Here is a 27,076-nt window from a genome sequence, read left to right as displayed (position 1 = left end):
GAACCCGGTTTCGATGCTCCAAGAGTGGAGGCGATCGAGACATCCTTGAAGACGTCGTTCAAGAAGGCTGGTCCGTTGAGAGCTGTAGTAGATCGCAAAATCATCCACATTGGGAAGGAGACAATCCATAATTGGATTTATAGCGATGGCAAACAGTACAACACTCAGCACGGAGCCCTGGGGTACCCCGTTTTCTTGGGAGAAAGTGTGGGAGAGAGTAGTGTTCACCCGCACCCTAAATGTGCGCTCTGCCATAAATTCGCGAAGAAAAAGGGGCAGCCGGCCTCGAAAGCCCCATGAGAACAGTGTGCGGAGGATGCCTGTCCTCCAACAGGTATCGTATGCTCTCTCCAGATCAAAAAATATGGCTACCGTTTGGCGTTTCCGGAGAAAATTGTTCATGATATAAGTGGAGAGAGCAACAAGATGGTCAACTGCAGAACGATGCTTTCGGAATCCGCATTGGGCAGGTGTTAAAAGACTGCGGGATTCCAGCCATCACGCTAAACGGTAATTCACCATACGCTCCAAAACCTTACAGACACTACTCGTGAGAGAAATGGGGCGATAGCTAGAGGGGAGATGTTTGTCCTTTCCAGGTTTCGGAACAGGAACGACGATAGCTTCCCGCCATCGTCTGGGAAAAGTACTGTCGGTCCAAATTTGATTATAAAGGCGAAGGTGGTAACGCAGACTATGGGTTGATAAATGTAGCAACATTTGGACGTGGATACCATCTGGTCCTGGGGCGGAGGAGCGAGAAGAAGAGAGCGCATGTTGGAGTTCCCGCAAGGAGAAAACAGTATTGTAGCTTTCGCAATTTTGAGAGGAGAAAGCAAGATGTCGCACTTCCGCTGCACGTTTCTTTGGGAGAAACGCTGGTGGGTAATTTGAAGAGCTCGAAATCTCGGCAAAGTGCTGACCCAACGAGTTAGAAATTGCGACGGGGTCCACTAATGTGTCATGCGCGACAGTGAGCCCAGAGACCGGGGAGAAACCAGGCGCGCCTGAGAACCGTCGAAGCCGACTCCAAACTTCCGAGGAGGAAGTGAAGGTGTTAAATGAGCTAATAAAGAATTTCCAGCTTGCCTTCTTGCTATCGCGGATGACACGACGGCATCGCGCTCGGAGCTGCTTATAGCGGATACAGTTGGCCAAAGTAGGACGGTGGCGGAAAACGCGGAGAGCACGTCGCCGCTCACGTAGTGCATCACGGCATGCCTCGTTCTACCAAGGAACTGGGGGGCGCCGGGGCAATTCGGAGGTGCGTGGTATTGAATGTTCCGCAGCTGTAAGAATAACGTCGGTAATATGTGTGACCTCATCGTCGACGCTGGGAAAGTGACGGTCATCGAATGTCGCTAGAGACGAAAAAAGTGTCCAATCAGCTTGGGAAAACTTCCAGCGTCGCGGGCGCATATATGGCTGTTGAGGCTGCAGTCTAAGGACACATGGAAAGTGGTCACTCGAGTGTGTATCATCAAGGGCGAACCATTCGAAGCGCCGAGCTAGTGGAACAGTACAGACCGCAAGGTCCAAATGAGATAAATTTGCCGTGGAGGCAGACAAAAACGTAGGGACCCCAGTGTTGAGGCAAACTAGATCTGCTTGGTGGAAGACGTCTAGCAATAGTGAGCCACGTGGACAAGGATGTGGAGATCCCCAAAGCGGGTGGTGGGCATTGAAGTCCCCAACCAGCAAATATGGGGGTGGAAGCTGACCAAGAAGATGAAGGAGATCAGCTCGTGCCATTGGTGTGGACGATGGAATGTATACAGTACAAAGAGAGAACGTGTATCCGGAAAGGGAAAGACGGACGGCGACAGCTTGGAAGGAAGTGTTTAAATGGATTGGGTGATAATGGAGAGTTTCATGGAGAAGAATCATGAGTCCTCCATGTGCTGGAGTGCCTTCAACAGAGGGGAGATCATATCGGACGGACTGAAAATGAGGGAGAACAAAGCGGTCATGGGGACGCAGCTTTGTTTCCTGAAGACAAAAGATGACCGGCGAGTAGTATTTTAAGAGGATCGACAATTCATCCCGATTGGCTCGAATACCGCGGATATTCCAGTGGATAATGGACATAGGGTGAACTGGAAATGGAGGAATGTGACCAAGGTCGCTGTCAACTCAACGACTGCTCTGAGCTTGCGACCGACAGCACGGAATGGCATTCAGCCGAAGGCAGAAGATCCTGATCCATAGGTTGGTCAGGAGCAGCTCCTGCCACCAGCGACCGGCCGGTTGATCGGCCGCCAGCAGTGCGCCTCGGCGACACAGAAGACGGCCGAGGGCGACTTCCGCCAGGTGGTGCTGTAGATGGGACACGCCTTGGCGGAGAAGGAGAGGAACTGGGTTTCTTTGTAGCCTTCTTGGAAGTATGATGTTTAGAGGAAGGAGGAACCGATGGTTGCGAAGTTGCCGTACGTAAAAACTCTTCACGAGTATGCTCTTTTTTCGAAGTCTTGGTGTCTGACTTTTGGGCTCGAGATTTAGCAGAACTCGACGAAGGGTGAACCAGAGAGTGGGCAGGCGAAAGTGGTGAGGTTGAACGGGCGATCTTTGCGCTGGCCGATCTGACGACCGTGGCACTAAAGGTGAGGTCGCAAGTCTGCGTGGCCGCCTCCTTTGTTGGCCGAGGAAAAGCAAGGACAGTACTTTATTTTCCTGTCTGAGGCACGGTGGGCTGTCGACTGGCGAATAATTTTCGAGCAGCAAAGGTCGACACCTTTTCCTTTACTCGAAATTCCTGGATGAGCTTTTCGTCCTTAAAAACGGGACAATCTCGAGAGGAAGCGGCGTGGTCACCCATACAGTTGATGCAGCGAGGGGATGGAGGTGGACAAGCACCCTCATGGGCATCCCTGCCACACGTAACACATTTGGCCGGATTGGAACAGGACTGGCTGGTGTGATTGAACCGCTGGCACCGATAGCAACGCGTAGGGTTCGGGATGTAAGGGCGAACGGAAATTATCTCATAGCCGGCTTTGATTTTCGATGGTAGTTGAACTTTGTCAAATGTCAAGAAGACAGTGCGGGTTGGAATGATGTTCGTGTCAACCCTTTTCATAACCCTATGAACAGCCGTTACGCCCTGGTCAGACAGGTAGTGCTGAATTTCTTCGTCAGACTGTCCATCGAGGGAGCGTGTATAAACGACTCCACGCGACGAATTTAAGGTACGGTGCGGTTCCACCCGGACAGGGAAGGTGTGTAGTAGTGACGTACGCAGCAATTTTTGTGCCTGGAGGGCACTGACTGTTTCTAACAACAGGGTGCCATTCCGTAATCTGGAACAAGAATTTACAGGACCTGAAATTGTGTCGACACCTTTCTGAATAATGAAAGGGTTGACCGTGGAGAAGTCGTGACCTTCGTCAGACCGAGAAACAACAAGGAACTGTGGCAACGATGGAAGAACTGACTGTGGTTGAGACTCAGTGAACTTACGTTTGTGAGCAGACATAGTGGAAGGTGAGGAAACCATTGCGGAAGAATCCCCCATGATTACCGGCGTCTCCGATGGTGCGCTCCTCCCTTGTGGGGGCCCTCTCTGAGGGCACTCCCGCCTTAGGTGATTGTTCACACCTCAGGTCACACCTCCCGACAAACGGACGGAGGGACCAATACTTTCGGAAGGTATCAGCTCGGGTAATCACCCCTCCCTGGGCCTGGCCGTTACCAGGGGTTTAGTACGTGTCCTACCTGTCTACCCGGGGCGGGGAATTACGCGTTACCCCGTCACCGGCTACGCATGGAAGTGCGTGGGTTGGCCTTCAGACACGCACAGGGAGGAAGAAAGAGAAAGGGAAAGGAAAGAAGAGAGGTCTCAAACGCCGCAGCGGAGAAGGTAGAGAGAAGAGGTAAGGAAAAGAGAAGGACAAGGGAAGGATGAAGACTTACAAGCAAGGAAGGAAGGCGAAGAATGTAGTATATTTACAAGCATCCGTCTCCGGACGTAGGCACAAACCATAACCCCAGAGAAAGGGAAAGAAAGAGCCAGAGGTGAAGAGGGGGGGCGAAGATGGGGGATGGGGAAGGATGCGGAAAGGGAAGGTATGCAGCCCGGAAAGGAAGGAAGGCCACATCAGCTCGGGGTCCCGTGCTCGCTACGCACGTATCCACAAAAGAGTTGTGGATCCCCTGGGGGGGCGGGGGGGGGGGGGGGGGAAGAGACTCTGCAGTGTGCCTGAGAATTTCAGTAGGGACTGGAAGTTACATAGTTACATTGGACTTCTGGGATGCGATCACTATGAAAGAGCTTGTAGGTGAAGAAGTCAGATGGCTGGTGGGAGCCTTCTGTCAGGTAGTCAATATGATTCATCACAACTGCGGTGAAGCATTTGCCTGCGTAGCCTCCCAAAACCACAAACCCCTTTTCAGGCTCATGTTCAGTAATGATATCTCCATGATCTGGACTCAGGGCCAAGGCACCATATCCTTATTCCTCAATTGCCCAAAACTTATCCTCTCACACCAAAAATACTAACCACTTCCTTCACTGACTACACCATTTTCACATCTTTACACCCTGGATCTCTCTTCATCAGTGTTGATGCCATCTGCCTGTAGGCCAAAATATCTCATTTCCATGGACTTTCCACTAACACTGCCCCTCTCAACATCCTTCAGATTCTAAGCCCACTACATCATTCCTCATACACCTCAACACCTGTATCCTGACACACAACTACTACTTTCAGAGGATGTATATAAACAAACACATGGCACAGCCACGGCCAGCTGCTAGGCACCCTCCCATGCCAACCTTTTTATAGGCCACCTAAAGGAAATCTTCCTAGCCTCGCAAAAACCCAAACCCTTTTCTGGTTCAGGATCATTGATGATATTGCCCTGATCTGGAATCTGGGCCAAGACATCCTGTCCTCATTCCTTCACAACCTCAACACCTTCTCTCACATCCATTTCACCTGGTTCTCCTCAAATCAAATGTCCCATCTTCCTCGATGTTGACCTCCACCTCTACGATGGTTCCATCCACACCTCTGTCCATATTAAACCCACTAACCACCAACAGTAACTGCATTTTGACAGCTGTCATCTCTTTCACACCGAAAAATCCCTCCCATACACCCCCCCCCCCCCCCTCACCCCATGGACAGCATACTTGTGGTGACAAGAAATGCCTTGTCTAGTAGGACATCTCATGAAGGCCTTCATACAGAGGCAATTTCCCACAAACACATTTCCCATGCCATTCCCCCACATTCCCCTAAACCTCCCATCAACCCAAGAATCAGCAACAAAGGAGTACCCTCCTGGTAACCCAATATACATCCCTGCAGTGGAACAACTGAACCATATCCTTCACCAGCGTTTTGATTATCTCTATCATCATGCCCTATCCAAGATGCCTCCCACTCCTCCTAAGGTGGTATTCTGGCAACAACTCTACCAACAAACCACCCTAGTTAATCCCTATTCCTCCCTCACTCCCAACTCCTTGCCACAGGGATCATATTCCTATGGAAGACCCATGTGCAAGACCTGTCCAATTCACTCATCCTGCACTTCCTACTGTAGCCCTGCCACTAGCTTACTATATCTCATCTGAGGCACGGCTGCCCATTGAAACAGCCTCGCCATATACCGATTGTTCTGCAATGAATGTACAGCTCTTTATGTCATATGACGACCAACCAGCCATCCACTAGAATGAATGGCCACTGCCCAACTATGGCCAAGAACAAAGTTGACTACTAAGTGGCAAAACAAGCTCAATTTCAGTGGCTGCTTCATAGCCTAGGCCATATGGATCCTTCTCTCCACCATCAGCATTTCTGATTTATGTAGATGGCAGTTATTCTTGCAACACATCCTTCACTTCCGTAACCCTCATGGCTCCACCTCCATTAATCCACATCCCCTGCATCCTCCACCCAGCAACTGACCCTTCCTCTCTCTTTCCTATCATGTCTCCATGTTATCATATACTGGTCCCCACTGGCTCTGACACTTCTACATCTCATCAGCACTTACCAGTCTGTGCATCTACCACCCCTCCCTCCTGCATTCTGGGATGTAATCTAAAGGATATTCTGCTGAGTAGTAGCAGCTTCTCTAACCAGCATCACACACGAGCAAACAAATTGCAACATTACTTGATGTTTCTTGCTCCTTAAGTAACTGGGCTGTGCACAGCTCTGTTTAAAAGACTAGCTCGATAATATTATAGAGTAGAGCTGCATGTCTGCTTTCATGCCCAGCAGGTTTCATAACCTTTAGCTGTGATCCTGCAGTCAGACAATCTATGAATTAGCTAGAATTATGTATTAATAATAGATAAATGAATAATTAATAAAAATGATTCTATTCTAATGCCATAAAAACTATTCTATTCTAATGCCTATAATTGGTGTAGATGACACCAGATAATTATGTTGACTAATGTTTATTCAAGAAAGTTAATGGCAAATATATGGAAAGTTATTCTATGGTAACCAGTTATAATACAGACAGAAAATAACTTTACTAAATGCAGTAAAGTTGCACGGAGAGCCTTATGAGAATGGTAGTAAAATCCACTAGTTAAATAGCCGTCAAAGATCTGCGAAAAACTAAGTCCATTTCGTGATCACAGTGCACGAAATATTCGCCAGCTCTTTTAAAGTAATACTTCAGTATGACAACAACACACAAAAGCTAATGAGAGGGAACTCATACTCTGTCTATTCTCAACTCTGTAATGCAAAGACCTCGCAAAAGTTAAATTATTATAGTAGCTGTTCAGCACCCAGAATCTATCACCCACACGACCAAATAACCCACAATACCACAGATAGGTCTGCTTTCCAACAGATTTCACTACAAAATATTCAAAATCACTTCCTTGAGTGCTCCACTCGAAAAGCGTCTCTCCACTTGACACCAGCAGTGTTCTGCCACTGTGCAATTCTCATTGGCCGAAGGCCATTCCCACCAAAATACATCATTCTTATGCTATACATACACGATTTTGACTCAACTTTATCATTTCCATGCTAAACTAACTATATTTAACAATTAAATGCTATCAACATTCTGTCATGCATATGCCCTTTACAATAAATGTAAATAAAGATTTGTGCCAGTGTGCTTATGTTAAAAGACAACAAAATATCATCAAATATTGTTTAAACAATTACTTATGTCTGCTTCATAGAAGCATCTTTTAATACTCTTTTGAAAGGTGGTGTCACCAATTTTAAATTGCCAATTAATATCTATTGTAATCATATTTAATCCTCGAGCAGGTACGCAAATTTTCAAAACATGAGCTGCCACATGGCGCACTTTAAACACATGTAAAGGACAGCTGTCTATATTACCAAGGTAAACATGTATGAGCAAAATGACAGTATAATCTTAGTTTAATTAAACAATAATAAAATAAGCTTTCATTGTATTACATTGTTGCTGTGTTCAAGTGTTACCACACAGTAATGACCCACTTGGAGCATTAAACAGTGCAGCTGCATCAGATCTACACCAAAATCTTATTCAATTACCAATTATCTTATAGGCAACTGCCTCATTAGGGGGTTGTGCAGCTAGCTCAGAATCTGGAGTTTTCTTGCACAAATTGTCAATTTTTTTCTCACCTGGGTCACTGTTCACTTTATATTCCTGCTACTCATTTGGGCTTATAACAACACAGCTTATCACTGTGTCAACTGAAGCAATAACGGAGGAATAGAAGTAAACTCACAGTTGTAAAATAACAATGGAATGGTACAAAAAAATATTATTTGTGGTTGATACACTTTATACTTAGGAACAACTGCTCAAGGGTTACGTAAGGTTACTAGCAAAATAGTAAAACAACAATTCAAGTATGACAAGATATGATTAATTAATAACGCATTCAGTTGCCATTATTATGGACGTGATTGATGATGAGCTGACAAACGTCTGCTTAAAGAAAATATATAAAACATAGTTAATCAATAAATAAAATAGATGTAGATATATAGCTTTTAGGGACAATAGCTATAGTGCAGGGCTACTACACGAGATTTTGTTTGTTCAAACTGCATGGAATGTTTAAAGACTGTTAACTCTAAAGTTCATTGTGAAAATACGCTGATGAGTCTGAACGTTATGACCACTGCCCACTGTGAGGTTGTATGCTGCCTGGTGACACTGAAGGCACGTGATGTGGTAAGAAGTATACGATTGGAGCAGAGATATTCTGAGTAATCATTCTAGCAATGATAAGTGGCACAAATGCGGAAATCTACTTAAGTGACTTTGATAAAAGCCAGAATGTTGTGGCCCAGTGCCTGGGAATGAGCACTCCAGAAACCCAATGCTGGTCAACTGTTCATGTGCTACTGTTATGAGCATCTATGGAAAGTGGTTGAGGAATCCCAAAACCATGAGTAGGCGACAAGAAGATTGATGTCCATACCTCATCACAGAATGTAGGGATCAGAGGCTTGCCTACTCTCTAAGGCAGGATAGGTGGTGATCTGTGGCAGATCTGGCAACAGAGTGCAGAGCTGGGGCAGGCACAAGTGTTTTGGAGCACACGTTCAGCACGCACTGTTGAACATAGTGTTCTGGAGCAGAGGAGCCCTCCTTGTTCCCTTGTTGACCCAACATCATCGTCAGTTACGATTTCAGTGGACACAGGATCATAGATATTGGATCGCACCTCAGTGTAATCATGTCACCTGGTCGGATGAATCCTATTTATTGTTAACTAGGTCGATGGTTGTGTCCAGATACGCCGTCATCCAGATGAAAAGCTGCACGAAATATACAGCATGCCATGGATGCAGGCCTGTGGGAGTAGTATTATGTTATGAGGGACATTCATCTGGGCTTCCATGGGATCTTTAGTAGTAATCGAAGGCACCGTGACAGTTGTGGACTATGTAACCATGATTAGAGACCACCTCTAACCTCTTATGCCTGATGTCTGCCCCAACAACGGTGGCATTTTCCAGCAGGATAACGGTCCCTGTCACAAGGTCAAAATTGTGCTGCAATATTTTGAGGTGCATGATAGTGAACTCACATTGATGTCTTGGCCATCAGGCTTATCTGAATCCGATGAAACCCAACTGGGACACAATTGGGCATCAGCTGCAAGCCCACAAGTGTATCATAGGTGTCTGGTCCCAGAAACCTCTGGAAAACTGTCTCACACTTGTTGAATCCATGGCATGCAGAATCACAGCTGAACTGTGTTCCACAGGAGGACTGACACACTTTTTAAGTAGGTGGTCATAATGTTTTGGCTCATCTGTGTATTTAGTCACTGTAAAACATTAACTTCTGTAGTTTTTAAGATATTGTGAATGTTATTGTTTCATTGGGTGAACCTCATTTTATTTATTTATTTATTTTTTAAATTGCAGATGTATTCAGATTTTCTCTTCTATTTAAATGATATATCATCAAATTTCTAATAGTTGTAAGAAACCGTATTTCAGACTGCCAAAGTTCACCATTTCTGGTGCACAATCTATTCATTGTCTAAGCAAGCAACCACTGTCCAAATTCCCTGTACTGGATTTTATGCTTTCCCGATCAAGCCACCGACACACGCAGGGCCATACCAGTTGCCTCACTGGACTGCTACAGGGTACCCTCAGCTCTGGGCTTACCAGCTAACAATCAGCCGTAGAAGCAAATTAATCTCCTGCCAATTCTAGGCAGAACAACCAGCATTCATAGGTATAATGTTACAATTCCTAGCGAGCAAACTAGCTGCCTCCCTCCGAGCTGGGAGCTTCCAGATCCTCTTTCTGCCTTGCCCCCCCCCCCCTCCCGCTCCCCCAATCCATCCATCCATCAATCCAAACAACCCCTAGTCCACCTGCTGAACTCCAATCCTCACATTATGTGTCCAGCCGCAGCTGTGTAGGGGTGCACGTGTGCGTTTTTGCTCTAGCTTGAGAAAGGCCGTATTCCAAAAGCTGGCAATTTTTCTTTCATTTGTACGTGCCTGTTGACAACTCCAAATACTTTTTCTTTAGAGTGTGTGGTCTCGTTTGTTCCTAAAGTATTTATATGTGCTCAAGCTCATCAATACCAACAGTGACTCATTAAAATTAAGCTTTGGGTCACTGCTTACAGAATTTAAACCTTAAATTGTTTCTTAACATCTCTGTTCCACCATTTTTAAGCTGAAAAAGTAAGTCTACATACTTGATTCATTGTGTTGCATTCAGGAAGCTTGTGACAGAGCTGCTCCTGGATCATAGTGGCCACAACCAATAGATGAGTCTGAAAAAACTAATGACAGTGAGAACAGAGTTTGACTATGAAGCACAAATCCAAAGGATTTTTTCTGACAAGTAAAATAGTTTACTGATACCAAGTTTGTGCTGCCACAATGATAATATAAACAACGTGAATAATGTATTCTTAGAAATATTGTGTTTCAGTTATTGATTTCTCACCAAATGAATAAAAAAAACATTAACTTCTTAAATATTTATCTTTATTTTATTCATTATATAAAAACTGGATGGACTGATCACTTTTTCTTATAAAAATAAATAAGACTTATGCTAAAATTTAAACTCCACTCAAATTACATACATATATTTAGTTTTTAGGGCACAAAAACAGTATTTTTAATACCCAATTTGACTTGATTTTTCCGACTGCTTATTTAGTTTCACAACAAATAGTTTTGCTTCAATACTGACAATGATCACAGTCAACATATCTTAATTTTCTTCTAACTGAAAGACTGTGGTGGAGTTCCTATACTCCCTCTGTATGGTTTCCATGCATCACCTAAAACAAAACATAATATATAAGAGCAAACATAGGACTAGTAACATTCATTCAGCAATTAAGAAATTTGTTAATGCACAAAGGTGATGGGGAAGGCCTCATATCTGCAAATCAGCATATGACAGTGATCTGAAGTGTGTACTAAATTGCATTAAAAAAACTGTTTGCAAAGAGATTACTCCGAGACAATAGGATGTACATGCAAACTATGTCAGACACATTAATTAATTAGAATGTATTTTTATTACTTGGGATGCACCCTTCACTCTACATTATTTTAAATCAGGTTCCTGCTTCCAGTGTTAAACGTTCAGGCAGCTAAGATTGTGTATTCGCCACCCTTATGCTCAAAATTAAAAAAAATTACGTACTTTTAATGTCATGTGTTACTAGGGCCTCAGCTGAGAAGCCTTCTTCTGTACCACAGCTCCAGGATCAAGGATATTGTACACAACAGTCTTCTTAGCAGCAATAACTGTGTTCTTCATTAGCATAGCTACAGTCATTGGCCCAACACCACCAGGGACAGGAGTTATGTGCCCGGCAACTTCACTGACAGCTGAAGAAAGTACCATAAATAATTTGTAAATGAAATACAGAATTTTATTTTGTTGTTTGCAAAATTACCATACAATTAACACACTTTTATTGCAGCAATGTAGCACAAGGAAGAGGGAGACAGATTTTACAAATTTGGGGGCTTGTCGAATGAAAATAATTTCTTCATGTATGTGTCCAGAGCCTCAACACATGTAAATGATGGAATCCTTTTAACCACTATAGGCTGTGTTTTATTCCTTTAATGTGCCATGCATATTAATTACCTTACTTATAAATTACATTGCTGGCCAGTGATGGGAGTGTTACATTTAAAAATGTTTGTTTCATGTTTGTGGGGGGAAGAGACATTCCCACACGTATAGTCATGCACATACCAGTCAGCTTACAAGAACAACTTTCACAACATGTCATGTAGGAAAAAACCTTACTAACAGTTAACTTACTAGCCCTTCAGCATTCATTTAACAGTATACCATGCACTTTTTCCACTCATAAGTTAAGACAGGCCACCCAGGGTTTGCAGAATGAGTACATTTATCACTGTGCAGATTTTGTTATGTTATAGTGGACAACCTGGTGACATATGCAAGTTATTTTTAACATTTATGAATGTTGAATTATGACATCTTTTATAGAACTACGTACTTTTCTGTGGCATTGATAAGAGCCTATGGAGAGAACTTCAACTAACTACATGAAATGTGTGGCATTTTATCAAATGACTAAGTAACGGTAATTTAAGCCATTGTCCTGCTATCAGGAGATAAGGTCCCACTCGTCTGCCCTACTGTTTCAAATTTAAGCAAAGACATACTACAGGTACAACTTTTATTTTACTATAAACTGATTCTGGATGACAATATTGCATGTTGAATTTGATTTGGACTCATCGCAGCACAAGCTCTGTTAAACATTATTTCATGTCCTTGGGAGTCAGTCTTCACAATGTTCAAGAAATAACTATGATTTTTTTCCCTAGTTTGGAAACAGTGCCTCACCCATAAAATATTACATAAAAGGAGGCATTATTGCCTAGACACCATCCTGAGAACTATCTCCAATTTTGAAAGTCATCGCCTTCAGCTGTTTGTGAGGTGAAATATGGAAAGCAAGAGTTGTGTTGAAATGAAGTAGTCAGAGAACATTCCACCAGCTAATTCCCTAATTCCCCTCAAAATTCGAACCGCCTCAGTGACATATGGATTATGTGTTACCACTGTTAAGATGTTAGTTGTATTCATCTCACCAGCTGCAATAATGGAAAATCCAAGATTTCACAAAATAAAAAGTAATCACCTTCTCTCATAACCATGATTTAATTTCAATGCGTGATTCATTTTGAGCTTTGGGGCTTATCTTCAGGTGCTTTGACAGCCTACCTTGGTTTTTTCTCCGATTTAGGCTAACTAATCTGTTTCCAATAGTGGATACATTGCTTTGAAGCATAGTATGAATAAATATGTTTACGTACATGTATTTACAAATGTGCTGTAGAATGGGAAGTGTATACATGTACATAAAGATGTTTATTCATACTGTGCTTCAAAACAATGTATCCACTACTGGAAACACTAGAATTAAGCTAAATCTGAGGGGAAAAAATTGATGTAGACTGTCAGAGCACCTAATGAGAAGCTCCCTAGGCTCGAAATGAAATGATTGTGACTGAAGACAGTTCTTTATTTTACAAAAGTAATACGGTCATGGAAGAAACAATAGCACCTGTGTATAAAATTAAATCCAATACTTAATGTGAATACATAAAAAAAGTATTTGATGCACTTCATGACATGCATAATTTTGCTTTGTTATTTAATTGGAAACCTATTGCAGTACTTTTAACCTCATCAATCACTATGTATGGCAACCTGTGTCATGGAAGTAAAGCTGCATTCTCAGTGCAGTGTAGCAGAGCGCATGGAGTTTCCAAATATGAACCTACTTCAAAGAATCATTTCAGGCTTAGACCATCTGCACAGCTTCATGGCACGAAATTCTGTCACCATGGGAAGCCACCCACTGAACTGGCTTTCACTGAAATGATATCATTCAAACAGTTGCACTATTCTGAGACAATAAACATTGTGGGCCTGCCTTTTAGTGGTTATTCACAATTAACACCGCAAACTGCCTTCAAATTATGGCTCATAGAGGCATAAAGAAGAATACGACAAGAACTGTGAATGGGATTTCTGGAGGTTACTGGATGGGCTGTATTAACCCATAGTTTGCCATCATCTCTGAACAATCAATCTGCTTACTAAGCACAAATTACACACAGAGCAAACCCCATCCACTATGACATTTGAAGAACAAAGATAAGGGAACACCTGGCACGGAACCCAAATCAACAAAGTCGGGTTATCTCCACTAACGATACAAGATTTGTCTGATACTTTAAGACCATCACAGAAGGATGTGAGGGGTGGGGGGTGACCAGCTAGCCACACATGTCTTAGGCATTGCAGTCCATTGTTTCCAGGATGAAAGTATATCAGTCATGTTTAGTTCAAATGGCTCTGAGCACTATGGGACTCAACTGCTGATGTCATTAGTCCCCTAGAACTTAGAACTAGTTAAACCTAACTAACCTAAGGACATCACAAACATCCATGCCCGAGGCAGGATTCGAACCTGCGACCGTAGCGGTCTTGCGGTTCCAGACTGCAGCGCCTTTAACCGCACGGCCACTTCGGTCGGCCAGTCATGTTTAGGACTGGTTTCAAGTGTAGAAATACATTCCATGATTAGCCCAGACAGCCCTAGTTCTTTTAGTGCCATCTGGAATCGCTAAAATCTTGTGGAGTTTGAGAATTTTATTACACTTTTTTTTTTTAAATTTTAAACGTACATGTTCAACATCACTTTTTTAAACATTTCCTTATGCCTGTGCCTCTCTCAGCTGACCTTTAAGCAAGCACTAATGTCAATGGGGAGCTACAGTTACCAGTTTAGTCACAATGTTTCACCTTAGTTACTTGACAACACCACAGGGGCTGTGTGTTTGTTTATGTTTTTTTTCAGGTGTGAAGTAACTTGTTTACACGTTTTTAACCATTTTCTCTCTTTCTTTTTTTTTGCCTCATTGTTTAGGAATGGGCAAAATAAAGTGTGTGTTTAGCTTTAACCTGCAACAGGAGTACAAATTTTTGAAACTGTGTAATTAGAGTAATAACACATGTTACCGCACACTATGTACTGTAGTACTTCGTGTTGGACATAACGGAACAGTGATAATGAAGACTACATGAAAACAGTTAAACATAGAAGTGCTATGAATGCCACTGCTTTAAAGCAGGAAATAATAATTTTGATAAAGTTAGTCAGTTTTATTAGATAAATTTACTAACTGAAATTGCCTGGTCTTATGTAGAAGATAGTGCACAAGGTATTAATGAAATTATAAAAGCTTCCATAAATACCAATGACATACACTACATGATCAAAACTATCCGGACCCCCAAAAACATACATTTTTCATATTAGGTGCTTTGTGCTGCCACATACTCCATATCAGTGACCTCAATAGTCATTAGACATCGTGAGAGAGCAGAATGGGGTGCTCTGTGGAACTCATGGACTTCAAATGTTGTCAGGTAATTGGGTGTCACTTGTGTCGTATATCTGTACATGAGATTTCCACACTCCTAAACATCCTACGTCCAATGTTTCCGATGCGATAGTGAAGTGGAAATGTGAAGGGACACATACAGCACTAAAGCATACAGGCCGACCTTGTCTGTTGACTGACAGAGACCGCAGACAGTTGAAGGTCGTTTGAAGGTCGTAATGTGTGACAGGCAGACATCTACCCAGACCATCACACAGGAATTCCAAACTGCATCAGGATGCACTGCAAGTACTATGACAGATAGGCGAGAGATGAGAAAACTTTGATTTCATGGTTGAGTGGCTGCTCATAAACCACACATGCTGGTAAATACCAAAGAATATCTTGCTTTGTGTAAGGAGTGTAAACTTTAGATGATTGAACAGTGGGAAAACATTGTGTGGAGTGATGAGCACACAATGTGGCGATCTGATGGCAGGGGGTGGGTATAGCAAATGCCTGCTGAACATCACCTGCCAGCATATGTTGTGCCAAACAGTAAAATTTGGAGGTGGTGGTGTTACAGAGTGGTCGTGTTTTTCATGGAGGGGGCTTGCACCCCTTGTTGTTTTGTGTGGCACTATCACAGCACAGGCATATACTGCTGTTTTAAGCACCTTCTTGTTTCCAACCTTAAAGAGCAATTCAGAGATGGTGATCGAGTCTTTCAACACGATCGAGCACCTGTTCATAATGCACAGCCTGTGGCGGACTGTTTACATGACAATAACAATGGACTGGGCTGCACAGAGTCCTGACCTGAATCCTATAGAATACCTTTGAGATGTTTTGGAACACCAAGTTTTTGTGCCAAGCCTCACTGGCCGACATCGATCTCTCTCTTTGCAGCACTCACTCCGTGAAGAATTCATTGTCTTTCCCCAAGAAACCTTCCAGTATTTGATTAAACATGTGCCTGTGAGAGTGGAAGCGGTCATCAAGGCTAAAGGGTGGGCCAACACCATATTTAATTCCAGCATTACCGATGGAGGGTGCCACGAACTTTTAAGTCATTTTCAGCCAGGTGTACAGATACTTTTGATCACTTAGTGTATTTCATGAATGTGCATTTTCCAACCAGGTAATTCAAAACATAAGGATAGGTTGTGGTTCAAGCTCTGAGAAAGTACCACATACTTTTTAAGAAAAGTGAAAAACAATTTTTAAGGTGTTTCAAATAACACGTTCCATGTTGCAGTATTTCTGAAATGGTTGAGTTAGCAATGTCTTTGACTGAGACATCTGCCCCAGTTGAGAGAGCTTTCTCAATTATTAGTACATATGGTCTGCAGAAAGGGGTAAACCTCTAGTAGCTACTGTTAAACATCTGTTAAACATCTGTTAAATGTTAAAATTAATTCAGAGCTTCCTTGTTGAGAATTTTATTATGCATTACAACAAACAAACCATTTGTGAAAGAAGTCATGCCTAGTGAAAAATCCATCTGAAAATATATATTAAGTTTAATGTTTCAGTAAATTGTTCAGTAACTTGATGAATATGTCGTGGAATTGACCCAAAAAACTATGGTAAGCCTAAGTTTAGAGGAGAGACCCTTCTTGGCAATATCAGGACAGGAACCTCCAACCCACTGTCAACATTTTGACAAGGGTTCACCTTTCAAGACAATTATGCAGCAGCAAAACAGTGCCCCCCTTTGCGATTATCATCTATCATGTGGCGGAAACCAACTGAATGAAATGGCCTGCTGTATATGCGGACATGACTGCTGCTGCTGCTGCTTGCTTCAGATCAGTTGGAATTTGCACTGTGTTGCCACACGAATTTTCCTCACACTGTTTATAACCTCTGATGGACCAACACCTAAGAGCAAAAGAGCCCTCAGCAGCAACATCTCTATCACTTTGTGGACAGCATGTCAATACATCTAATCATGCATCAATGCACAGGGTGGAGCAACACTGTATTTAAACTCAGCACCAGTGTGCGATTTCTCAGATATGTATAAATGGACACTTCAAAACATATACTTTTTTGTTATTGTTTTCTTTTTATTTCACTCTCAAGTTTTTTGTTCCACTTGTTCCCTCAGAACCCTGTACTATCAGGTGGTGTGAAACATTATATATATATAAGAGGACTGGTGAATAATGATCTATTCTCTTGCATCAGATATATTTTACCCTGGGTAATCTATTAATGAATATAGGCTTAGGGATTTCCTTTTAACAGAATGTCTCTTCTCCTCTGTTGCTGTTTCTGAACCACATTTTCCATTCTCACTGTGTCAGCTTTCTCTTTACTCTTCCTCTATTGTGAGTACTAATGTATCCTCTCATGTAACTTAACGCGTATATCATAAGCCCCTTAAGAATTTCCTTTATTGTGGTCTTCAGTACAATATTGTTAGCTGCAACAGGCAGAAGACTTCCTTTGTTGGTGCTGCACATTTTAGAGACTTTGACTGAGAAACTCACACTGCATCATTCTTCTTCTGCACACCAGTGTAGAAGTGTGGACAGAAATGCCTAAGTGAAAAATCCATGCAAGATTCACATTTATTTTCATATAAATGCTAACTTCAGAATTTTCCTTTGTGTTTTTTTTTTTTTTTTTTTTTTGGTGGGGTTTAAGGGCGCTCAACTACTGAGGTCATTAGCGCCCAGTCACTGTTGTTAGAGCACATGGAATCTAGTAAAACTCAAGGGGATGGGGGGACACCAGAAAGACCTGACAAAGATGCAGATAAAATAAGTAAAAAGGTTAGATGTCTTTGGATAAGCCAGTCAAAGTTATAAAACGCAGAACACGAGCAGCTGCTCGAGCGTCATCAGCTAAAGTATCTGGTAAAGTAGATGGCAGGGACAGGACAACACGAGATTGACTAAAGTAGGGACACGACAATAAAACATGGCGCACTGTTAATGCCTGACCACAAGGGCACTGCGGGGCTGGGTCACCGGAGAGCAGGTAGTGGTGGCTAAACCGGCAATGCCCAATCCGCAACCTGGTCAGAAGGACCTCCTCTCGCCGAGATGGTCGGGAGGAGGTTATCCAAGCAGTTGGGAGCAGTTTTACTGCCCGGAGCTTGTTTCCTTGGAGGGATGACCAAGCATCCCACCACAACGACACAAGCCTGTTACAAACATCCCCACGAACGTCAGATGATGGGACACAATGGGAGGCTGGCCGAGGCAGGAGGACTGCAGCCTTGGCTGCAGCATCCGCAGCCTCATTCCCAGGCACTCCTACATGTCCGGGAACCCACAGAAAGCTGACAAGAGAACCATTATCAGCGAAAGAATGGAGGGACTGCTGGATCCGTTGAATCAAGGGATGGACCGGATAGGGAGCTCCAAGGCTCTGAAGAGCACTGAGTGAGTCAGAGCAGAGTACATACGATGAATGGTGGTGGCGGCGGGCATACTGAACGGCCTGATGGAGAGCAAAAAGCTCGGCCGTAAAGCTCGAACATCGGTCGAGGAGCCGGTATTTAAAGGTGGCGGCCCCGACGACAAAGGCACAGCCGACACCATCGTCAGTTTTGGAGCCATCAGTGTAAATAAAGGTGTGACCGGCAAGTCGAGCACGAAGTTTGACAAACCGTGAGCAATACACTGCAGCCGGAGTACCCTCCTTCGGGAGTGAGCTGAGGTCGAGATAAATATGAACCGGAGCCTGGAGCCAAGGTGGTGTCGGGCTCTCACCCTCTCTGAAGGTGGTAGGGAGGGCAAAATCCAATTGTCGAAGCAGGCGACGGAAGCGGACTCCGGGGGGGCAGCAGGGCAGACACATACAACCCGTACTGACGGTCGAGAGAATCGGCGAAGAAGGACTGGTAAGAGGGGTGGTCGGGCATAGACAACAGCCGGCAGGCATACCGACACAGCAGTACGTCGCGCCGGTAGGTCAATGGTAATTCGGCAGCTTCAGCATAAAGACTCTCGACAGGACTAGTGTAGAAGGCTCCAGTCGCAAGACGTAACCCCCGATGGTGGATGGAGTTGAGACGGCGTAAGAGGGATGGCTGAGCAGACGAGTAGACGAAGCTCCCATAATCCAGCTTCGATCGGACTATGGACCGATACAAGCGAAGCAGGACAGTGCGATCCGCTCCCCAAGATGAACCACTAAGAACTCTGAGGACATTAAGGGAACGTGTACAACAGGTCGCCAAATAAGAGACATGCGGAGACCAACACAGTTTCCTGTCCAACGTGAGCCCTAGAAACTTAGTTGTTTCCACGAATGGGAGAACAACGGGACCGAGATGTAAGGATGGCGGAAGGAACGCTTTATATCGCCAAAAGTTGATACAAACCGTCTTCTCTTCAGAGAACCGGAAGCCATTTGCCACGCTACATGAGTATAGGCTGTCTAGACAACGCTGAAGGCAGCGCTCCAGGAGGCATGTTCTCTGGGCGCTGCAGTAGAACGCGAAGTCATGAACAAAGAGAGAGCCTGAGACATTAGGTGGAATGCAATCCACAATTGGATTGATCGCGATGGCAAAAAGGGCTACGGTCAAGACGGAGCCCTGAGGCACTCCGTTCTCCTGGAGGAAGACGTCGGACAATACGGAACCCACACATACCCTAAACTTGCGATCCGTTAAAAAGGAATCAATAAAAAGGGGCAGGCGACCGCGTAGGCCCCACCTGTGCATAGTGCGGAGGATACCTCCTCTCCAACAGGTATCATAAGCCTTCTCCAAATCGAAGAACACGGCTACCGTTTGGCGCCTTCGCAAAAAGTTGTTCATGATGAATGTCGACAAGGTCACAAGGTGGTCAACAGCGGAGCGGCGGCGACGAAAGCCGCATTGAACATTGGTAAGTAGCCGTCGAGATTCAAGAATCCAAACTAACCGAGCATGAACCATGCGCTCCATCACCTTACAGACACAGCTTGTAAGAGAAATGGGGCGGTAACTAGAAGGAAGGTGTCTATCTTTCCCGGGTTTGGGTATAGGAACAACGACGGCGTCACGCCAACGCATGGGGACCTGACCTTCGGTCCAGACGCGATTGTAGGTACGAAGAAGGAAGATTTTGCCCACCGGAGAAAGGTGTGCCAGCATCTTAACGTGAATGGCACCTGGCCCCGGAGCAGAGGACCGGGACAGTGCAAGCGCACGTTCGAGTTCCCGCATAGTAAAGGGGGCATTATAAGTTTCCAGATTCAGCGAGTGGAAGGAAGGTCGCTGAGCCTCTTTCCTGGGAAGGAAGGCAGGGTGGTAATGGGCGGAGCTTGAAACCTCCGCGAAAAACCGGCCAAAGGCGTTGGAGACAGCCACAAGATCAACGAGGACCGCATTACCTGAGGTCAGGCCAGGTACAGAGGAGTGGACCTTAATGCCAGACAGCCGGCGCAGGCCACCCCATACGACAGAAGAGGGAGTAAAACTGTTGAAGGAGCTGGTGAAAGAGGCCCAACAAGCTTTTTTGCTGTCTTTGATGACTCTACGGCATTGCGCTCGGAGTCGTTTGTATCCAATACAATTCGCCAATGTAGGATGGCGGCGAAAGGTGCGTAAAGCACGTCGTCGAGCACGGATAGTGTCCCTACAAGCCTCGTTCCACCAGGGGACGGAAACGCGACGTGAAGAAGAGGTAGTACGAGGAATGGAACGTTCGGCAGCATTGATGATAACAGCCGTGAGGTATTCGACCTGACTGTCACAACTGAGAAAATCGTGGTCCGGAAAGGTCGCCAGGGAGGAGTAAAGTCCCCAGTCAGCTTTCGGTATGTTCCAGCTCGAAGGACGTGGGGATAGGGTGTGGTGCAGGAGACGAATGACACAGGGGAAGTGGTCGCTCGAATTATGAGTAGAGTCCGAGAGGAAAGTCGGGGCGCCAGTATTGAGGCAGACAAGATTGAGATGGTTGAAGACATCCGCCAAGAGTGAGCCTCTTTGACAGGATGCAAGAGAGCCCCAAAGGGGATGATGGGCATTGAAGTCGCCAAACAATAAAAACGGCGGGGGAAGCTGAACGATCAGGTGCATCATGTCAGCCCGACTAACAGCAGATGACGATGGAGTGTAGATGGCACAAACTGAAAAAGTAAAAGCAGAAAGAGTAATACGGACAGCTATTGCTTGGAGTGGGGTGGTCAATGGGATGGGATGGTAATAGACATCGTCCCAAACGAGCAACATGACCCCACCATGAGCTGGGATACCGTCCACAGGGGTGAGGTCATACCGCTCCGAGGTATAGTGGGTAAAGGCAATACGGTCAGTCGGGCGCAACTTGGTTCCCTGGAGACCAAGGACGAGCGGACAGTGCAGGCGGAGGAGCAGTTGTAATTCCTCCCGATTAGATCGAATACCTCTTATGTTCCAATGTAACAAGGCCATCGCTAGTCAAAAAGGGGGGGGAACGAGACGGGGGAAGAGCTGGTCACTAAGACTGCCGCGTAGGGCCAAGTTGCGAGGGAACAACGCTACAACCGGCGGGAGGCGGATCCAGTTCCATCGAGTTGTCGCCAGCTGCGGCCGCTGTCCCTGGTTATGTAGGAGGGGCAGCATCATTTGCCGACGAGAGGCCAGCTGAGCGCCTGGCAGCAGAGCGTCCTGGCGAAACTGAGGACGGCCGGGAGCAGCAACTCACGGATGGAGCGTCAGACGAAACGCGCCGGGGTGGAGATGGGGATAGAGACTTCTTCTTGGAGGCCTTCTTGGAAGGCCGAGTAGGCACAGGGATGGTGGGCTGGACCCGAAGAAGGTCCTCACGCGCGGGGGCCGTTTTGGAACGCCGGACCTCGGAAGCTGGGGTCCGGAACGTTTCCCCGATGGACGCCTGAGAAGAGGATCGCTTCTCAGGCGGCGGAGGGGGGGGGGAGGGGGAGGGGGAGGGGGAGGAGGAGGAGGAGGAGGAGGAGGAGGAGGAAGGGTGGCCCCTGGGGCAGAGGGGGCGGGGGCCACGGGGGAGGAGGATTTGGAAGGGAGGGATTTGGGAGGCGGAGGCAGAGACCCCGGATGGGGGGAGGAGGCGGAGGGGGGACAGGATAGGGGTGAGGATACCGTGGAAGGAGTGGACACAACTGAGGCAAACGAAGTGGTCAACGGCACGGGTTGGATGCGGTCATACTTCTTCCTGGCCTCAGAATAAGAGAGCCGACCCAAAGTTTTGAGTTCTTGTATCTTCTTCTCCTTCTGATATGCGGGGCAGTCTGAGGATCTAGGTGAGTGGATGCCAGGACAATTAATGCACCGAGGTGGTGGGGTGCATGTATGTTCCTCACGAAGAGGACGTCCACAATCGCCACAAAGGGGCTCAGCCTCACACCGTGACGACATGTGCCCAAAGCACAAACACCGAAAACAGCGCATAGGAGGCGGGACGTAAGGTCGCACGACGCACCGGTAGCACATCACCTTTACCTTCTCTGGGAGAACGTCCCCCTCGAAGGCGAGGATAAAGGCCCTGGTGTCAATGCGACGGTCTTTGGGGCCGCGCTGGACTCGCCGGACGAAATGCACGCCTTGGCGCTCCAGGTTGGCCCTGAGCTCCTCATCAGATTGCAGCAGGAGGTCCCGATGAAAAATAACCCCCTGTGTCCTATTTAGTGCCAGATGCGGGACAATGGACACTGGGATGTCCCCTAGGCGGTCGCACGCCTGGAGTGCCGCCGACTGTGTGGCGGAGGTGGTCTTTATAAGAACGGACCCCGAACGCATCTTACTGAGAGCCTCGATTTCCCCGAAGATGTCCTCAATGTGCTGAACAAAGAACATGGGCTTGGAGGTGGCGAACGTCCCCCCCATCGGTTCGAGAACAGACCAAATAGCGGGAGAAGTACTTCGCCCCAAGCCGGCGGGCCTGTCCCTCCTCCCAGGGAGTGGCCAAGGGGGAAAGGGCAGGAGAACCAGAACTAGAAACAGTACCTTTCCTTTTGAAAGACTCGGCCGCAGAGCGACCTGATACGTGTTGACATTTCATCTGCGAAACGTCTGCCCCGATACCACCCACTCCGACCAGGGGCTCTCCCCACGGGCGCCACCCAGCCTCAGCAAGGGCCACCTGGCAGGATGACCATTGCCGGGAGTCCTGATGCCCCAAGGAGATGGGCATCTACTCCTTGGCCGATGTGGGGAGGGTGCAGCTCAGGTATCGGCAGTACGATCCCTGTGTTGTCAGGGGGCTACAACCTAGAGGGTACATGATGACCCCACCACAAGGGGCTGGCTACTGTGCCGGATTTCTGGTGCCATGGAAAGTCCATCATGATCGTAGGTGCAGATGGGGACGCACTATGGGTGTAACTTGTACAACCCATCAGGCGTTTAGGCCCAATTTGAGGAATAGTGGGTATGGTTACAACGTCGGTACAATGCTGAATGCCAAGGTCTTAGTGCACTGAGGAACAGTGGTATACCACGTAAGGCATCCTTCCCCAAAAGACTCGTAGTTCTGTAGAATTTTGAAAAATGGAGGTCAAACCCCAAGGGGGACCATCACATGGAAGGCCGAAATGGGTGAAACTCCTTTTAGTCGCCTCTTACGACAGGCAGGAATACCTCGGACCTATTCTTACCCCGGACCCGCAGGGGGGTTCCTTTGTGTGTGACCCTGAGTATAAGATTCTTGTGCTGATTTGAACTTCTTGACTAGCATACTTCACTGTTCACATTGCTTCAGCATAATCTTTCATCAGTTGTATCAATACCCACCTGTATTGTGATATATTATGAAATGCTGGAATAAACACTTACTTTTATTGTCAACTGTGGGTGTAACTTAGTTGACCCAAAAAAAAATTTTTTTTTTGAGAACAGTAGGCCTATCCTCATCCAAAACAATCTTTCTCTAATTTCGTTATATAATTACATGAGAACCAGTTTATTTTTGAGAATTTTCAAATGCTTACAAAACTATATTTTCTTAAGTTACCGGTTTGAGTATTTTGGGTACTTAACTTATTTCATAGGGTACCAGTGTTTGTGGTTCACAGTTACTGCCAAAGAATACATCACCCCTTGAATTTCATCACATATCAATGCAAATAAACATGGGGTTTTTGAAAATTTTCAGAAGTTACCATTATCCTTTGTGTAATCTAGGAGAAATTTGTAGTAAATCGGTATTTGTGATTTAGTTACTGTGACAGGTATTCTAACTAACATTGTGTTACATCTAGTTTTCCCTTGAAGATGAGTAGCCCTATATATTATCTACCTCTATCACAAATTAACTCTTATTTCCAGTTTGTTAACAAATATAATAAACCTCAAAATGTTTTAGGAAACTAGTAATTTTTACACAGGTTTTTGTGTTGCCTTAATAGAGATTTCATTTTGTGTATTTGCTTCAATTCTCATAGGGAATTAGCAACTCTTTAGCTCAACAGATTAGAAGATAATTAGTAGGCTTAATTTAAAGTTATTGGTTCATTGCCTTCTAATATAATGCTCTAGCCAAAATGCAGCCCAACTGTGAATGCTGTTCTCGAACATGGAATGAATTGGCTGATATTTGTAAGCAGCTGGAAATCGCCCTGGCTACTGTCAAATGATTGGCAGTTGGTGCTCCTGAGAATCATGTACCTGTGATACCAGTACCAGAGGTACCTCAAGTTCTATCCTCTCCTGTGAATCCTGTCTCCTCTCAGAAAGTACAGGATCTGTCATTACTTGTCCACTTCACTGTGAGTTGTGTCAACGGTAGATCTAGTTATCCTTTACAGGGTGGGTGAGGACCCAGGTGTTGTACCAATCCCCCTAACCGACAAGTTTGAAGTGCTGTCTCACTGAATCTGAGCCAGTGGGACTCGCTTCACCTGTTTGAGAAAATCTCTTTGATTCAGTGTCAATAAGAGGCAAACACAAAAGTGTAGGAGTCTCATACTTGGGTCATTCCAGCAATTGGCAGAGAAGGTTGAGAAGACTGACCCTGTGTGTGGAGTTTCAACAAAGTTCAAAATTTACAGCATTGTCCCCAGAACTGATCCTAGCCCTTTGGTTCCGAGTCCAGTGGAAGGACTGAACTAGAGACTTTGAAGGTTCTGTGACAGACCATGCTGTAACTTCCTGGACTTGTCCCCCAGGGCTGAGAACCGAGACAACCATATGTGCCCCTGAATGGGTCAGGTTTGCACTAAATGTTAGAGGCTGCTCCTCAGGTAGCAGACTGTGTGCAGGGTGAGCACAAGGGTAATTAGGCAACTGTCCATCCAATCCAAATAACAAGAGCTGTAGGAAACCAAGAAGTATTGGCGTAAGATCAAAAGAAACGTCTCCCACAGGTGACACTACCTAATGGTTAACTGCCGAAGCATTCACAACGAAGTGCCAGAGTTTGAAGCACTCCTGAAAAGCAGTGAAGCTCACTTAACATTGTGTACAGAAAGCTGATTGAAACCTGAAATCTAAAGCAATAAGATTTTTGGGGAATATCTGAGTGTATATTGAAAGGATGGAAAATGGAAAATAGAAGTGGTGTATTTGTAGCAGTAGACAAGACACTGAAATTCACTGAGATGGAAATTGAAGCTGCATGCGAGACTGTTTGGGCAAGACTCAGTACCAGAGGTGGGTATAAAATGATAACTGGATCCTTCTACTGCTCACTAGACTAATCTCCGTATGTAACCAGAAGCTTTAAAGAACACCTCAGTTCATTTGTACACAAGTTCCAAATCATACTGTCATCATCGCTGGAGACTTTAATTATCCAATAATCAATTGGAAAATTACACTTTTGTTAGTAACGGCCATGGTAAGACATTACGTGAAACATTACCTTCTCTGAAAACTACCTAGAAGAAATAGTTAGGAACCCCACTCATGTTGAAAATATAAATGGATCTAAAGAATTGTATGATTTTAAAAAAAAATCCTAACTATTATGTTATTTGAGAGATGTGTAAGAACAACATACAGTTGGAAAGTGCAAACTCTCGAGTTTTACATGGTTCCCACTAGGTAGCAGGAGTTTGCACCCACTTCAGTTCTAGTGAAATGGTGTTGGGACAACAGAAAGGGTTGTGTGTTCTTTGTTTTGCGCAGTGTGGGTCAGTAATGACTGTTCAGAAAGACTTTCATACTACATACAGTGTAGACCCTCTTACAGCACAGAGCATGATGAAATGTCATAAACAAGCTGTTTGTGTAAAGGCAAATCGCTTGGTCATCCCCAAGTGCGACACAGACGCCAAACGTATCCGCCATAGTTTCACAAGGAGTCCCCAGAAATCTGTTTACTGTGCAGCTCAACATGCTCCTAATGTCCGCCTGCAGTGTGTTGTGTCGATATTTAAATGTGAAACTATACAAAATTCAGCTACTGCAAGCTCTTCATGAATGTGACATGACAATGTGTGGAGTTCTGTAATTTTGTCCTTGGCAAGGTGGAGGATGACAGTTTTCTTCCATGCTTAGTGTTTAGTGTCAAGGCAACAGTCCATTTAAATGGAAAGGTGATCCATCATAATGTAAGAATATGGGGTACATAATAACCACATGAAGTTGTACAACATGACAGGGACTCTCCAAAATTTAATTTGTTTTGTGCAGTTTCATGGGAAAATATGTATGGTCCATTCTTCTTTGGCGAGAACACTGTTACATATCTCTATATACTTGAGAACTTTCTTTTCCCACATTTGGAGACTGATTCAAATGACTTCATTTGCCAACAGGATGAAGCACCACAACACTGGCATCTGGAAGGGATGGAATTTTTAAATCAAAGGATTACTGAATGATGCATCAGTCACACTGGACCAAATTATTCAGCCTTACACTACTGGCCTCCATGGTCACCAGACCCGACAGTATGTGATTATTTCTTATGGGGGTTTATAAAAGACTGTTTACGTGCCTCCATTATTAAGAACAATGGATGAATTGAGATACTGCACAACAGCAGCTGTGGAAGCTGTAACTCAAGACATGCTCGCTGCAGTTTGGGAACAATCTGAATACCGCATTGACATATATCGTGCACCTCAAGGGGGCATTTTGAACACCTACAAAAAGGTATGAAGGAGGGGGGAAAAAAAAGTTTCCCATTCATCAAAAAAACAAAATTCATTGTATATGTTTATTACTTTTAGACATACAGACATGCCAAATCAGACGATTTTTTATACACTTTGTATGTTGGATCTAATGGCAGTGAATAGACTTGACCTCTTTGAGGATGTCCATCTTGAAACTGGTATCAGTGATCAAGATGC

At 44.9% G+C, this 27,076-nt stretch overlaps 1 protein-coding gene across 1 annotated transcript in view; it reads right to left on the bottom strand.

Annotated features, from left to right (window-relative positions):
• Nucleotides 1-10,437: 10,437 nt before the first annotated feature.
• LOC126236863 (bifunctional methylenetetrahydrofolate dehydrogenase/cyclohydrolase, mitochondrial) overlaps nucleotides 10,438-27,076 on the bottom strand; it is a 37,625-nt gene continuing 20,986 nt past the window's right edge. The window contains exons 8-9 of the mRNA XM_049946484.1: nucleotides 11,133-11,320; nucleotides 10,438-10,761 (exon numbers count right to left, since the gene is read on the bottom strand). Of these exons, the coding sequence (XP_049802441.1) occupies nucleotides 11,151-11,320 (170 nt within the window). The 3' untranslated portion in view covers nucleotides 10,438-10,761; nucleotides 11,133-11,150. The remainder of the gene's footprint in view (nucleotides 10,762-11,132; nucleotides 11,321-27,076) is intronic.

This window comes from Schistocerca nitens, chromosome 2, assembly GCF_023898315.1.
Source record: "Schistocerca nitens isolate TAMUIC-IGC-003100 chromosome 2, iqSchNite1.1, whole genome shotgun sequence".
Lineage (NCBI taxonomy): Eukaryota > Metazoa > Arthropoda > Insecta > Orthoptera > Acrididae > Schistocerca > Schistocerca nitens.
This window is presented reverse-complemented; position numbering and strand designations above follow the sequence as displayed.